Consider the following 15,841-nt stretch of genomic DNA (forward strand, 5'->3'; position numbering starts at 1 on the left):
AGTTAGGGTGACCAGACAGCAAACGTAAAAAATCAGGATGGTGGTGGGAAGTAATAGGAGCCTATATGAGAAAAAGACCCAAAAAATCGGGACTGTTCCTATAAAATTGGAACATCTGGTCACCCTAAGCACAGTACATGCAGCCAAGGGGCAGAAGCTACAAAGGTGACTAAGTCACCTGTATACCCTTGGGATTTTGGATTGCTCCAGGGACCAATATTGCCTCTGATATAAATCAGAGCAACACTAAGTGTACTGTAATTTATAGTAGCCTCCTGAGGTCTGCCTATAGGCCAATCCACTGTTTGGAGCCATGTAGACTCTCCAGTGTGTGCGCAGTTTGGAATATCCCCCTCCTGGTCCTTTCCCCTCACCTGCCCCCTGAGACAGGGCTTGCAAAGGGAGTTGCGTAGGGCTGCTTATGGCAGCCTGCCCTACACTGTGCCTCAGTGCCTGGTGGCACAGATATAGTGCAGGAGTCCTGTGCAGAGGCTAGGGAGGAAATAAAAATCTCTCTGTGTTTGTATTTACAGTTCAGAACCGAACTTATTTTTGTAGAAAAATGTTGAAATTAAACTTTTTTTTTTTTAAAAGAAAAAGTTGTCAAAACATTTGACCAGCTCTACATATTTTATTGCAGAGGTCCTCAAAATGCATTTGTAGGTCACTTGTGGTCTATGCAGCACTTGCTGATGATCTGTGAATGGCTGGCTGATCATATGGTGATGGCTCACCTCATTGTTTCCCTTATTATCAGACAGTTACAAATATATTAAATATTCCCTTAATATTAATTGTTCACTGTGTGCAGTTACCATCAGGGCCAGCGCAACCCATTAGGCGACCTAGGCGGTCGCCTAGGGCACTACAATTTGGGGGGCGGCGACCGTGGCGGTATTTCGGCGGTGGGACCTTCCGCCGCCTCTGTGGGGGGCAGCATTTCGGGGCGGGACCTTCCGCCGCCTAGGGCAGCAGAAAAGCTGGCAGTGCTCCTGGTTACCACAGTTGTCATAACAGTGGTATGAGACTATTGGTGTGCAGGAAGGTGGGCCACAAGGAAATCTCTCCATGAAGATGTGGACATTCAATGAAAAAGTTTGTGAACCAATATTTTATTACAATTTTTTCTAAGTAGTTTTGCCACATAGAAGTCTTGTCAAAGTCTGTACAGTCAGAGCTAGGTCAATGTAGACCTATATCTTGACTTTAGTAAAGCTTTTGATACTGTCTTGCATGACCATAAACAAATTAGGGAAATGCAATCTAGATGGAGTTACTATAAGGTGGATGCAAAACTGGGTTGGAAAATTGTTCTCAGAGAGTAGTTATCAGTGGTTCAGAGTCATGCTGGAAGGACATAATGAGTGGGGTCCTGCAGGGATCAGTTCTGGGTCCGTTTCTGTTCAATATCTTCATCAATGATTTAGATAATGATTTAGAGAGTACACTTATACAGTTTGCGGATGATACCAAGCTGGGAGGCGTTGCAAGTGCAAGAGCAGCTGATGGAGGACAGGCAAGGGGGCACTGAAGAAGTATGCCCTATGGTGGAGGTACAGGCAGAGGTAGAGGACGGTGAGAGGGGAATGGAAGGGAGAGAACATGGGAGGTGGAAGCATGTGACTGTGAGAAGCAGGCCAAGGAAAAGAAGGGCCAGTGAGGGGGGGATAGAACTCAGGAATAGGTTCGAGTGCTTGGATAGCGAGGTGGAGGGGCAGCAGGTGGCGACTGAAGGTGGAAGGGTGAGGAAGAAGAGGAGAGCTGCTAGTCCAAGAGAGAGGGGGGAGGAGTTGATGGAGACAGCACCAATTCTGGGCCCCGTGAGGATTCAGGAAGGCATAAGGGAAGATAGGAATAGGCACAGGTCAGGACTAGAGGGATCGGAGACTAGATTACTAGATCGCACTGTTGCCAGGCAACGGCAGGTGTATGTAATTGGAGACTCTTTACTGAGGAGATTGGATAGGCCTGTGACCAGGGCAGACCCGGAGAACAGAAGGGTGTGCTGTCTACCGGGCGCAAGGATACGCGATGTGGACCTGCGGTTGAAAAGGATCCTACAAGGAGCAGGTAAGAACCCCCTGATAATCCTTCATGTGGGAACGAATGATACGGCTAGGTTCTCGTTAGAGAGGATCAAGGGAGATTATGCCAGGCTGGGGAAGACGCTCAAGGAGATAGAGGCTCAGATTATCTTTAGTGGGATTCTGCCCGTTCCGAGGGAAGGGCAGCAAAGGGCTGATAGGATTGTGAGAATAAATAGTTGGCTAAGGGAGTGGTGCTATAAGGAGGGCTTTGGGATGTATGGACACTGGGAGGCTTTCGGGGACAGACACCTGTTCTCGCGGGATGGGCTTCACCTGAGTAGGGAAGGAAATAGACTTCTGGGAGGGAGGCTGGCTCATCTTATCAAAAGAGCTTTAAACTAGCAAGTTTGGGGAGACGGTTGGGAGATGCACAGTTAATCTCCACGCCAGATTCCAGTATGGAGAAGGTGAGTAAAATGAGAGGAGACATAGCTGGGGAGATGAGATTGGACATAGGAAGGACAGGAGGGACGGACACTAGGAGGCCCGCAACATATAGTGCTACTAATGGGAGACGGGCTAAATGACATACATTAGGGTGTCTATACACCAATTCCAGAAGCCTAGGAAATAAAATGGAGGAATTGGAGCTCCTGGTCCAAGAGCTGAAACCAGATATCATAGGAATAACGGAAACGTGGTGGAATGACAGTCACGACTGGAACACAGGTATGGAGGGGTATGCGCTGTTTAGGAAAGACCGGAACAGAGGTAAAGGTGGGGGGGTGGCATTGTATGTCAATAGTGAAATAAACTGTAAAGAAATAATAGTGGATGGATTAGACAACACAGAGTCCGTCTGGGCAATACTCACAATGGGTAATAGGACTTCTAGAGCCTCTCCGGGGATAGTGCTTGGAGTGTGCTATAGACCGCCGGGATCGACCCAGGATATGGATAAGGAACTATTTAATGTGCTTAGAGAAGTAATTACTAATAGAAACTGTGTAATTATGGGGGACTTTAACTTCCCGGATATAGATTGGGGAACAAACGCTAGTAGCAATAATAGGGCTCAGATGTTCCTAGATGTGCTTGCTGATCAATTCCTCCATCAAGTGGTAGCTGAACCGACGAGGGGGGAGGCCATTTTAGATTTGATTCTGGTAAGTAGTGAGGACCTCGTTGAGGAAGTGGTAGTAGGGGACAATTTGGGCTCCAGTGATCATGAGCTAATTCGGTTTAAAATACAGGGAAGGAGTTACAGAATTAAGTCAAAGACTAGGGTTTATAATTTTAAAAAGGCCAATTTTAACAAATTAAGGGGACTGGTAAGGGAAGTGGATTGGGCAAACGTATTAATAGATTTAAAGGCAGAAGAAGCCTGGGATTACTTTAAGTTAAAGATGCATGAGCTGTCGGAGGCCTGTATCCCCAAAAAGGGAAAAAGATTACCAAGCAAGAGATTTAGACCGAGCTGGATGAGCGACCGACTCAAAGGGGCGATTAGGAAAAAACAGAAAGCGTACAAAGAGTGGAAGAGGGGAGGGATCAGTAAGGAAATGTACCAAAGTGAAGTCAGAGAATGTAGAGATAGAGTGAGAAAGGCCAAAGGCCGTGTAGAGTTGGACCTAGCGAGGGGAATTAAAAGCAATAGTAAGAGGTTTTACAGCCACATAAACAGGAAGAAAGCAAAGAAAGAAGAAGTGGGACCGCTGAGGACTATTGCCGGAGAGGAGATTAAAGACAATCTAGGCATGGCGCAATATCTCAATGAATATTTTGCGTCGGTGTTTAATGAGGCCAATGAAGGGATTAGGGATACTAGCACCATTACAGAGGGGCGTTCGGGATGGGGGATTACCGTATCCGAGGTAGAAACAAAACTTGAACGCCTTAATGGGGCTAAGTCGGGAGGACCGGACGATCTTCATCCGAGAATATTGAAGGAATTGGCGCGGGAAATAGCAGGCCCGTTAGCGATAATATTTAATGAATCTGTAAACTCGGGGGTGGTCCCGTTAGACTGGAGAATAGCTAATGTGGTTCCTATTTTCAAAAAAGGGAAAAAAAGTGATCCGGGTAACTACAGGCCTGTTAGTTTAACATCTGTAGTGTGCAAGCTGTTAGAGAAAATTTTGAAGGAGAAACTAGTTGAGGACCTGGAGGGTAGTGGCAATTGCGATAATTTACAACATGGTTTTACGAAGGGCAGATCGTGCCAAACGAATCTGATCTCCTTCTTTGAGAAAGTAACGGATTTATTAGATAAGGGAAATGCGGTGGACCTAATATACCTGGATTTCAGTAAAGCGTTTGATACTGTACCCCATGAGGAATTATTGGTTAAACTGAAAAACATGGGGATCGATTTGAAAATCCAGAGATGGATAAGGAATTGGTTAATGGGGAGAATGCAGCGGGTCGTATTGAAGGGTGAACTGTCAGGTTGGAGGGAGGTTACCAGTGGAGTTCCCCAAGGTTCGGTTTTGGGACCCATTTTATTTAATCTATTTATAACTGACCTCGGAACCGATTGCAGGAGTGGGCTGGTAAAGTTTGCGGATGATACGAAGGTGGGAGGCGTTGTAAATTCGGAAGAGGATAGGGATATCCTGCAGGGAGACTTGAATGAACTTGTGAATTGGAGTGTCAGAAATAGGATGAAATTTAATAGTGAAAAGTGTAAGGTGATGCATTTGGGGATGACCAATAACAATTTTAGTTACAAGATGGGGACGCATTGGTTAGAAGTAACGGAAGAGGAGAAGGACCTAGGGGTCCTTGTAGACCGCAGGATGACTATGAGTCGACAGTGTGACGTGGCGGTGAAAAAAGCCAATGCTGTCTTGGGATGCATTAGGCGAGGTATATCTAGTAGGGATAAGGAGGTCCTGCTTCCGTTGTACAAGGCGCTGGTGAGACCTCATTTGGAGTACTGTGTGCAGTTCTGGTCTCCAATGTTTAAAAAAGATGAACTCAAACTGGAACGGGTGCAGAGAAGGGCCACTAGGATGATCAGAGGAATGGAAAACCTGTCGTATGAAAGGAGACTAGAGGAGCTTGGGTTGTTTAGTCTGACAAAGCGAAGGCTGAGGGGGGATATGATTGCTATCTTTAAATATATTAGAGGGATTAATACAAGGGAGGGAGATGAATTATTCCAGCTTAGTACTAACGTGGATACGAGAACGAATGGATATAAACTGGCCGTGGGGAAGTTCAGGCTTGAAATTAGACGAAGGTTTCTGACCGTTAGAGGGGTGAAATATTGGAACGGCCTTCCGAGGGAAACGGTGGGGGCGAGGGACTTGTCTGGCTTTAAGATTAAGTTAGATAAGTTTATGGAGGGAATGGTTTAATGGTAAAACATAGTTATCAAGGAAAACCAAGCAATGGTAGGTAAATAGCATAATGGCTAAAAGGGGTCAGGATGGAGACTCTTGCCTATATGCTCGGGGTCTTACTGATCGCCATATTTGGGGTCGGGAAGGAATTTTCCTCCAGGGCAGATTGGCTGAGCCTCTGGAGGTTTTTCGCCTTCCTCCGCAGCATGGGGCAGGGATCTCTAGCAGGAGGGTCTCTGCCGATTGAGGTCACTAATAACAGGATTGGGGACTTCAGCAGCAGAGTCCAGGGAAAGGGCGGGGACGGTTTTATGGCCTGCAGCGTGCAGGGGGTCAGACCAGATGATCATAATGGTCCCTTCTGACCTTAAAGTCTATGAATCTATGAATCTATGCTTTGGAGGATAGGATTAAAATTCAAAATGTTCTGGGCAAACTGGAGAAATGATCTAAGTAAATAGGATGAAATTCAATAAGGATAAATGCAAAGTACTCCACTTAGGAAGGAACAATCAGTTGCACACATACAAAATGGGAAATGACTGCCTTGGAAGGAGTAATGCAGAAAGGGATTTGGAGGTCATAGTGGATCACAAGCTAAATATGAGTCAACAGTGTAACGCTGTTGCAAAAAAAGCGAACATCATTCTGGGATGTATTAGCAGAAGTGTTGTAAGCAAGACACGAGAAGTAATTCTTCCACTCTACTCTGCGCTGATTAGGCCTCAGCTGGAGTATTATGTCCAGTTCTGGACGCCACATTTCAGGCAGAATGTGGCCAAACTGGAGAGAGTCCAGAGAAGAGCGACATAAATGATGAAAGGTCTAGAAAACATGACCTATGAGGGAAGATTGAAAAAATTGGGTTTGTTTAGTCTGGAAAAGAGAAGACTGAGGGGGGACATGATAGTTTTCAAGTACATAAAAGGTTGTTACAAGGAGGGGGGAGAAAAATTGTTTTCTTAACCTCTGGAGGATAGGACAAGAAGCAATGGGCTTAAATTACAGCAAGGGAGGTTTAGGTTGGACATTAGGAAAAACTTCCCAACTGTCAGGGTGATTAAGCACTGGAAAATTGCCTAGGGAGGTTGTGGAATCTCCATCATTGGAGATTTTTAAGAGCAGGTTAGACAAAACCTGTCAGGAATGGTCTAAATAATACTTAGTCCTGCCATGAGTGCAGGGATAACCTCTCAAGGTCCCTTCCAATCCTATAATTCTATTTTAGTGACCCTTTTAAGGTTAATTCCATTTCAAATGAAATGTGTCGAGCTGTAGCAAGCAGCTCATCCTATACATTGATGAAATACTCCTAGGACTTAAAGTTTGAAGCCCCCTGAGTTGAGTCATCTGTGCATTAAGGATTATTTCCTAACTAGGTGTCTGATTTTTCCCTACTTTCCCTCTTCATGTTTGTGTTGAAGATGACACATGGGAAGATTCTGAGTATCTTGTTGTGATTAAAAACAAACAAACAAAACCCCTTAAAACTATTTGGTTTTATAGAATAGTGACAACAAAACATTAACAATATCAAGCACACAACGTCTTGAATTAGAAGCTAACATTCCTGTTAGTCTTAAAGCCAAAATACTATTCATTTACAGAATCTGCTTTAAGTGTAAATCTACTTGAGTCATGGAAAGACGAAGATGTTAAAAGAAATCATTACACTTCTCCCAGGGTATCTTCTCATCCCTTTGCAAGAAGCAAGGTATGAAGATGTAATCACATCACAAGCGTTTGGCTGGCCCCAGTATCTGTCCATGAAGGAACTGTCATAATAACAATCCAATCAGTCACTAAAGCCCTTTAACTGAAAACTATCTATGAAGGGGCACCTAGGTGAAGGTGGGGGCTGGGGAGAGAGAAGGGGAGTGAGGGCCTTTTTAAAAATAAAATAAAGAATGTAAGAACCTTTTCTCAAACTGAAGCAGTTCCCTTTTGGATCTTCCATTCAGTCCTATTGCTTTTGGTTAAATGATTTTGATGATCTGAGATTCCTTTTGGGACCACTTAGGACAACATGTACAAATCACTTCTGAAACAATGACTGTTTCATGATTAATTATCCTATTTAAACTGGCTGCAGGATTCATTGTGTAGGAGGCAAGAACTCAAGTCATAGCTTTTCCTCGATTCTCTTTATCGTCTTCCTGCTCAGTGACTTCAATTCCTCAGCATCTGCTCTGACAAAAAGAAGATTCTCAAAGAACCTCTGGAGGTTCACAGACAATTGCAGATTTCTTATAATGCATTTGGCTCACAACAAATAACTAAATAAAACTAACTCACAGGTGGATGTGGTGACAAATCAAAACACATTTGTTACTGAGGTTTTCTTTTGATGGGTACGTGACTTTTGATGCTTTAGTTAGTTCTGGCACCAAAGGAGATTACCTCATCTATAATTCAAAGGCTGATTTGCACATTATTTGAGGACAGTAAATAACTGGTAGGTACACTACACTGTCAGACAAAAATATTATTCTTTGAAGAGTTCTTTTCCCTTTTAGATGATGCATTAGTTTAAGAAGTAATTTTTGGTATGGTGCATTGAAAAGAATCATTTATTCAGTCAATATTCCTTGCAATGGAATGGTTAGAGTGAGTACTAAAATTATACATTTTTACTGGTTAATTTCTTCAGCTAGTTTTGGTTAGTCTTCACTATTCTTTTAATGTGTATATTAGGATTGTAATTCACATCTGATTTGTTGACCATTTCCTATTGCTACTTTCCCATCCCCAACAAGAGAAAAGCCTAGTACACGTCACTATTTAACAACGATCTGAACTAAATTATATTTGATTTAACAAATGGTATTAGACTTCTTTTAAAAAAACTTGACGGAGGTGAAGCTTACTGAAAAGAGAATTTTTAAAAGGGGTGTGTGTCTCTGTTAAATACAACCACCACCATTTCAGCACCTCTCTAACCGAATACATTGGAGCTGTGTGCTCCATGAGATACATACAGCGTGAGATGGACAAAATGAGGTTGTGGGAACTGGTGTTGAGTACCTGCATGTAGTAGAAATGTGTACTGAACTACATTTTAAAAGACTGTGGCAGATTTAGAGGAAACACAGAAGACAAAAGAGCAAAATTATTCTTTGTTATCTTCTATATATAAGGACAAATATATATACACACTATGGTCAGTAAACATTTTGCAAAAAATAAAAATAAAAATGTTGTGTCAGGGCAATCCTTAGTCCTGACATCTAAAGGTTAAAAATGCTGAGAAAATGTCATATTCTGCTTCAGCACAGTGGAGAGTAGGAACACTTTTTCTAAAGATATTTTATCCTTACTGTGGTTTACGCCTCCACTTTGTCTAATTACTTATAACATGCAATTTTCTCCAGGAGAAACAGCAACTAGAGAAAAGAATGCACTGAATGAATAGAGAATAAATGACTTTAGTTATAACACCCCTCTATTCAGGTATGAAAATTAAAGTTCTTGTATTCTCAGGGCCGATCTATTGCAAACAAAAATATACTGCACTTCATGAACAAGTGCACTTTGATTAAGTGTTCAGTGCTATTTCATGTTAAGTCCTAAAGCTATAAGGAATCCAATTACATTTGTGCAGTAAGGATATTTAATTATTATACAAACAATATGGCTTTATTTCCTTAAGTAATGTCTAAAAATATAATTTATTCTTTCCATTTTTACGGAGACCTCTTTATACTTCAAATTAAATACATGCTGGTAGTAAGTTACACAGAACTTGGTCTTACCCTAAACCTCATCAAGTACCATAGTATGCTCCAATATGCTAATTTAATTAAAATGTCCATAATTATATTGACAGAGATGGCCACCTAGGGAGCCAAAGTGTGAGGGCTGTACTCACTTTCATTGTCTTGTAATGAAAATATTTCCCAATAACTACCCATCTGACATTACACAGTTTCATTCTACAACCTCCAGAGTTTAATCAAAGTAACTGCAATCTACCACATTCTTGCAGAATGAATCCAGAGGAACAGACTTGGAAATCAGGTAAGAAAGATCATATAAGGCCTTAGAAATTGATGTGTATGCTCTGATGTGACCTCTCTAGCAACAATCCCACTGTTAACTTCAACAGAACAAAGAGCGAATCAATTTCAATTTGAGAAAACTATATTTAAATAATTTTCTGGCTTGATAATATTATTTATATTATAGACAAATCATAACAGTTTACAAAGGCAGAAAAAAATAAACTATACCAAGCTCTGCAATATAAAGGTTCATTATTTTCATTGAGGGCTTTTGGTAACACAATGCACAACAACATGGAATCAAAGTTCAAGTAGTGTGTAGATTTCAAAAGGCCTTATGAGACTACAACTATCTATTGTAGTGTATTTTCTTATATAAACAAAAAAAAATCCTTTTGTTCTTCCAAAAAAAACCCCCAAAATCTGGGTATTTTGGAATATGTTTTGTGGTAATATCACAACTGACTTTTTCTCTGTAGGGCCAAATTCTGCCCCTGGCTTATATCCTGTGCCACCCAACTGCCTTCAGAACATAATTTGATTTTTAAATGTGTGTCATGCTCTGTAATAATACTTTGCTTCATTTGTGATAGCACATGGCTGTATTGAGTTAAATTCTCTGCAACCCAGTTCACTGCACTGGGAGTTTGCACATGTATAAATGAGGGAAGGATTTAGCCTGACATGCATTGTATAGAATACACACAAATTTAATGTCCAAAAAAATCTATTGTTCATTTCTTATCTGAACATGTAAAATATTTGTATGTCATTTGGACTGGTGAAAGTTCAGTCTGATTTGGGTATTTCCTTTCCAAATAGACTGAATTAGAAGAAGAGCAATGTTCTAAAAGTAGACACTGTTGACAGTTAATGACCATTGTACACTACCAACAATGCTCTTAGAAGGTTTGCTGCCTTTGAGCTACAAAGCAAGAGAGATCTGCAAGAAGAAATGTGCCAGTACTGGTCACTGGTTTATCCTTTATTGGCATCTCCAGTTCATTTCAAATGTCTTTCATATTTACTACATTAGGATTAAATTCAGTCTCCTTCCATCAGCAAATAGGTAGCCAAACGAGGCTCTCTAGCCCACTTCCCAAAACCCCAAGAAGTTCACTCTGCAGGTCCTCTGTAACTCTGACTTCTGGCTCTGATCCTAGTGGCAGGGATATGGTATTTTCATATTAGAATGTATCCCCCCTATTAACAGCCTCCTATGCACTGTTTTGATGAGATTACTCTTGCTTGTGGTGAAAGTAACCTACATAAGTGCTGGCTAACTTCCCCCAGATCAGCCATCTCAGCAGGGCACTATAGGACCAAGACCCTTTAATGACCTGTTGAACCAGCTGGCACCTCTCACATCCAAATCTCACTTAGTTCAAGTTCTGTGCAAGTGAAAGGCCTTCCCCTGTTTTGGACAACACAGAATTATGGACAAACATAGGAACATAAGACATAGGACTGGAAGACACCTCCTGGGTTGAGTCCAGTTCCCTGCTATCACAGGCAAACCCATCATATAATCTCACTTATTAGACAAGCCATTGCTGTAAAACAAATTTATCATTAGGAATCTGACATAAGGAGTTGTGAAAAGATGACAAATGAGCACCACTTTACCACCTTCTAAAACAACATTGAGGGATTCTCTGATGGAATCTTGAAGATCTTTTATTTTCTACCCACCGCTACTTTCCATGCATCAAGCCCAAGGTCCCAGTAATGGCTATCTTTCTGGCTGGTGTTTAATAACCCAGGGAAGTCATTGTTGAATGATGAAAGGCACACACCCTCCATCTCCCTGGCTATGGATTCTACTGCCACCACACTACCTCCAGAGAGCAAGAAACTGGGGCTCATGGAGCCCTGGTTCTTCTGCATGGCTGTAGAGACAGGTACCTTGGAATTATCTGACCAGCTCGGAGGCGGCAATAAAATGATGGGCACGATTACAGAGTAAATATTCTAGCATACAACATGAAAAATGCAACAGCTAGATGAATGATGTCCCACGAAATTCCTCATTTATTTGTACTACTCTAGGGCATGTGCTAGTATAACCATCCTACAGAAGCAAAGGATATAAGAATCTGTTACAATGCAACTTACCCACCACCAGTGCCTCCATTTTTGCCAAAATGAGTGCGAGGTTCACTTGAAGCCAGCTTAAGCAGTTCATTCCATTCCCGTTCCCACTCTTCTTCTGTATAAACTAAACCCGACTAGGGGAGAGAAGAGTATATTTCAGAATATGATGTTAAAAATATCACCAGTATCAGATAGTAGACATCATGTCCCACTAACATATGTTGTGTTTCACTTATAGTGCTATTTGAATAAGACATGCAATTGCCCTGGGTTATTACAGTATCACTTTTTCAAATCAAACAGCACCAAATTATCAAAACAGATCAAAGACGGCTACTACATTTTGGATAAAATTTTCAACTGGAGGCTCTCAATTTGCTTCTGCAAAAGTGCCCTATGCAATTGTTTAACTGGGTAGCTGGACATCCAGTCATCTCACATACATGTGAAATTCCTTCCATTTTGGTTCTCAGGTTCCAGTGCCATTGAGGATCTTTGATCTTATTACTGACGCAATGACTATTCACTGTCACTCATAGTGGAAATTCATAGTAATTCATGATGACAGTGAATGCTCACTGGGCCAATGAAAGACTGAGCAGGTGAGAGTAACTCTATAGCTTGATGGATAAGGAATTCAGCTAGCGTATAGGAAATCCAAGTTCAAGTCCTCACGCCAATGACTACTTAATAATTGATACAACATAGAACAGCTTTAACAGGAGAGACTGCGAAAGCCACATACCAAAAACTCTCATAGTGGAGGGGGCACTCACCTGTACTATAGGATACTTAAGTTCAAATTCTTTCTCCATATCAGACAAAGGAGGTGGGGGAGGGGGAGTTGACTCCTGCGTCTCCCACATCCCAGGAGAGTACCAAAACCAATTTCTTCCCTCCACCAACATTTTGTGAATTTAGTCCTCCTTTGCTTTTGTCAAAATGCCAGAAATTTTTTGTCAGGTCAAAATGAAATGTTTTGTTTCAGCATTACTAATATTTTTTTCAGTTTGGTCAAAACTATTTCATGAACTTGCAAATAGTTTTGCAAATTTGCAAATAGTTTTGGGTTGACCGACATGGGGTGACTAAATTATTGAATTTTTTTTCTTGCTCTACATTGCAGACCTTCCTTGATACGCCGGGGACAGCAGTACTTGTGACACCTTCTCTCCCACTCCCCTGGAGATTGGAGGGAGAGATTTCCACAGGCACAAAGGGCAGGTAGGCACCTCAGTCCATTGTGTTTTCAGGTAGACTAGAGAATGCCTAGCCAATGACAGCTCAACTGTCTCCCACTGACAGGGTCAGGAAGGGCTGTAATTCAGTTCTGCTGCTCTCATTAGTGCTGCTGCCAACAGCAAGCAGAGAAAATACATATATGAATAGCACAACTACCAGCCAAAGCTATTTGGTCATGTTCAGTTAGCTGTGTATGGCCAGCATTTATGCTGGAGTACTTGGAAAATTATTGATTTAATTCATCTGCACTATGTCTTGCCATTGATGGAAGCATAAATTCTCACACTGAGAGAAAAGAAGAACGAACCTCAGAACAGCACATCACAGCTTTGAATACAACAGCAGCTAAGCTATCCAAAGGTGCTGTTAATCAAGAAAACTCTAGAAATTTGAGTATTTTCTTTCAACAGCCTAACTAGAATTGGTGCTGGTGAGATCCAGTTCTGCTTCCCTCTGCTTTCCAGATAGCGAAGCAATGCCAGCAGCTCCCCAATGAGCTGGTATAAAAGAAGAATTCTGTATCCCCTTACCACAGGCAGAATGACTTTTTGTTTAAATGAAAGGGCTTTTCTATTTAAAAAAATTGGGTGTGTGTAGATAAAGGCAAGAACTAAGTCCTAAAACCAATTACCTTTGTGTTCAACAATTGGCTGCCTGCAAAGCAAATGGCCACATGATTTCACATTTGTAATGACTTTGCTGGAGGAATTGCTGAACCCCCTCACTGTGATCAGGTGAGCAGAGGCATGCACAAAAGGGCAAACCCTGCTCCTGCACACAGCCTGGGAAACTAAGTTGGGTGCTGCTGGAAAGGTTTGAGCACTGGGTGTGAAACAGCTCCATGGGAACTTTGGAAGGGAATAAAAGCGGAGCTGCTCAACAGCAACCACTGCATCAGAGACTGCAGTAGCCCCTATGGTTTCTGTGCTTCTGCTGTATAGGTATGAATGCAAAACAGCTGGTGGATCTGCATAGTTGCAGAAAACACAGGCCCTACTCCTTCCTTGGCAAACTCCACTGCTGATCACTCCTACCCTCTGCAATAGTGGAGCCCATGTGAGGTCTCCAGATATCTGGCCCCATTGCTAGAGGATCTGCAGCAGGCCGGTCCTCCATATCAATGGGGGAAGGCTTTGCCCTCAAACACAGCTTTTTCCAGCACATATTTGGATATGAAATTTTTTGGGGAAAAAAGTGAGGTGTCTAATTTCACTGGTCTACAATTTTTGAGAAGTCGTCTGCTTCAGAGATAAAATGTGCTATTTATTATGTATTTTGATGTGCTGAATTCAATATGACAATTAAAACAACTGATTGGCTACTAAAAAAAGAACAGGAGTACTTATGGCACCTTAGAGACTAACAAATTTATTAGAGCATAAGCTTTCGTGGGCTACAGCCCACTTCTTCAGATGGCTGTAGCCCACGAAAGCTTATGCTCTAATAAATTAGTTAGTCTCTAAGGTGCCACAAGTACTCCTGTTCTTTTTGCAGATACAGACTAACACGGCTGCTACTCTGAAACCTGATTGGCTACTGTTTCTAAGATATTTAAGTTTTTACATTTTATGTCTATGTATATTGTATAGATAGTAGAGTTTTAATCATAAATTGTAAACCTAGGTCTTTTCATGTGTTTATGGTTGCTTTACATGATAATATTTCACCTGTCCTGTTTATGTAACACTTTAAAAATCAGCAAAAGGGTTATAGAAATAAAATTTATTATGAAACAAAAGGCAAAAAACTATTATGTACATAGTTTAGTCCTATTCAGTGTCTACTCGGCACTTCTTGGCTTGTCTCTTGTATTCATTAAATGGAGCATCTCTTGTCACTGTCCAGCAATAGTCTGCAAGCATTGATGGGCTCCATTTGCCCTGATAGCATTTCTCCATTGTTGCAATGTCCTGGTGAAATCGCTCGCCGTGCTCGTCGCTCACTGCTCCATAGTTCGGTGGAAAAAAATCTAGATGAGAGTGCAAAAAATGTATCTTTAGTGACATGTTGCAACCAAGGCTTTTGTATGCCTTGAGGAGGTTTTCCATCAACAACCTGTAGTTGTCGGTCTTGTTTTTTCCGAGAAAATGTATTGCCACTAACTGGAAGGCTTTCCATGCCGTCTTTTCCTTGCCATGTAGTGCATGGTCAAATGCATCATCTCGAAGAAGTTCACGAATCTGAGGACCAAGAAAGACACCTTCCTTTATCTTAGCTTCACTTAACCTTGGAAATTTTCAACGGAGGTACTTGAAAGCTGCTTGTGTTTTGTCAATGGCCTTGACAAAGTTCTTCATCAAACCCAGCTTGATGTGTAAGGGTGGTAACAAAATCTTCCTTGATTCAACAAGTGGTGGATGCTGAACACTTTTCCTCCCAGGCTCCAATGACTGTCGGAGTGGCCAATCTTTCTTGATGTAGTGGGAATCTCTTGCCCGACTATTCCATTCGCAGAGAAAACAGCAGTACTTTGTGTATCCAGTCTGCAGACCAAGCAAGAGATCAACAACCTTCAAATTGCCACAAAGCTGCCACCGATGTTGGTCATAGTTTATGCACCTCAAAAGTTGTTTCATGGTGTCATAGGTTTCCTTCATATGGACTGCATGACCAACTGGAATTGATGGCAAAACATTGCCATTATGCAGTAAAACAGCTTTAAGACTCGTCTTCGATGAATCAATGAACAGTCTCCACTCATCTGGATCGTGAATTATGCTGAGGGCTGCCATCACACCATCGATGTTGTTGCAGGCTACAAGATCACCTTCCATGAAGAAGAATGGGACAAGATCCTTTTGACGGTCACGGAACATGGAAACCCTAACATCACCTGCCAGGAGATTCCACTGCTGTAGTCTGGAGCCCAACAGCTCTGCCTTACTCTTGGGTAGTTCCAAATCCCTGACAAGGTCATTCAGTTCACCTTGTGTTATGAGGTGTGGTTCAGAGGAGGAGGATGGGAAAAGCCTGTGACATTGATGGTTCAGGACCAGAAGTTTCATCCTCTTCTTCTTCCTCGTCTGACTCAAGTGAAAATGATTCTGGTGCATCAGGGACCAGCAGTCCTTCTCCGTGGGGTACTGGGCGTATAGCTGATGGAATGTTTGGATAATGCACAGTCCACTTT

The 15,841-nt window shown here is 41.9% G+C and overlaps 1 protein-coding gene across 14 annotated transcripts in view; it reads right to left on the reverse strand.

Moving 5' to 3' along the window:
* The window catches only part of OTUD7A (OTU deubiquitinase 7A), a 280,943-nt gene that overhangs the window by 54,022 nt on the left and 211,080 nt on the right, over window positions 1-15,841 (reverse strand). For all 14 annotated transcript variants that reach the window (XR_010590748.1, XR_010590745.1, XR_010590747.1 and 11 more), the window contains one exon: window positions 11,491-11,603. Coding sequence is in view for 10 of the 14 variants with exons in the window: in XM_024101887.3 (XP_023957655.2) it covers window positions 11,491-11,603 (113 nt within the window). In the remaining 4 variants the exon portion in view is untranslated. The remainder of the gene's footprint in view (window positions 1-11,490; window positions 11,604-15,841) is intronic.

The sequence above is a fragment of the Chrysemys picta genome, chromosome 10 (genome assembly GCF_011386835.1).
Source record: "Chrysemys picta bellii isolate R12L10 chromosome 10, ASM1138683v2, whole genome shotgun sequence".
Taxonomy (NCBI): Eukaryota; Metazoa; Chordata; order Testudines; family Emydidae; genus Chrysemys; species Chrysemys picta.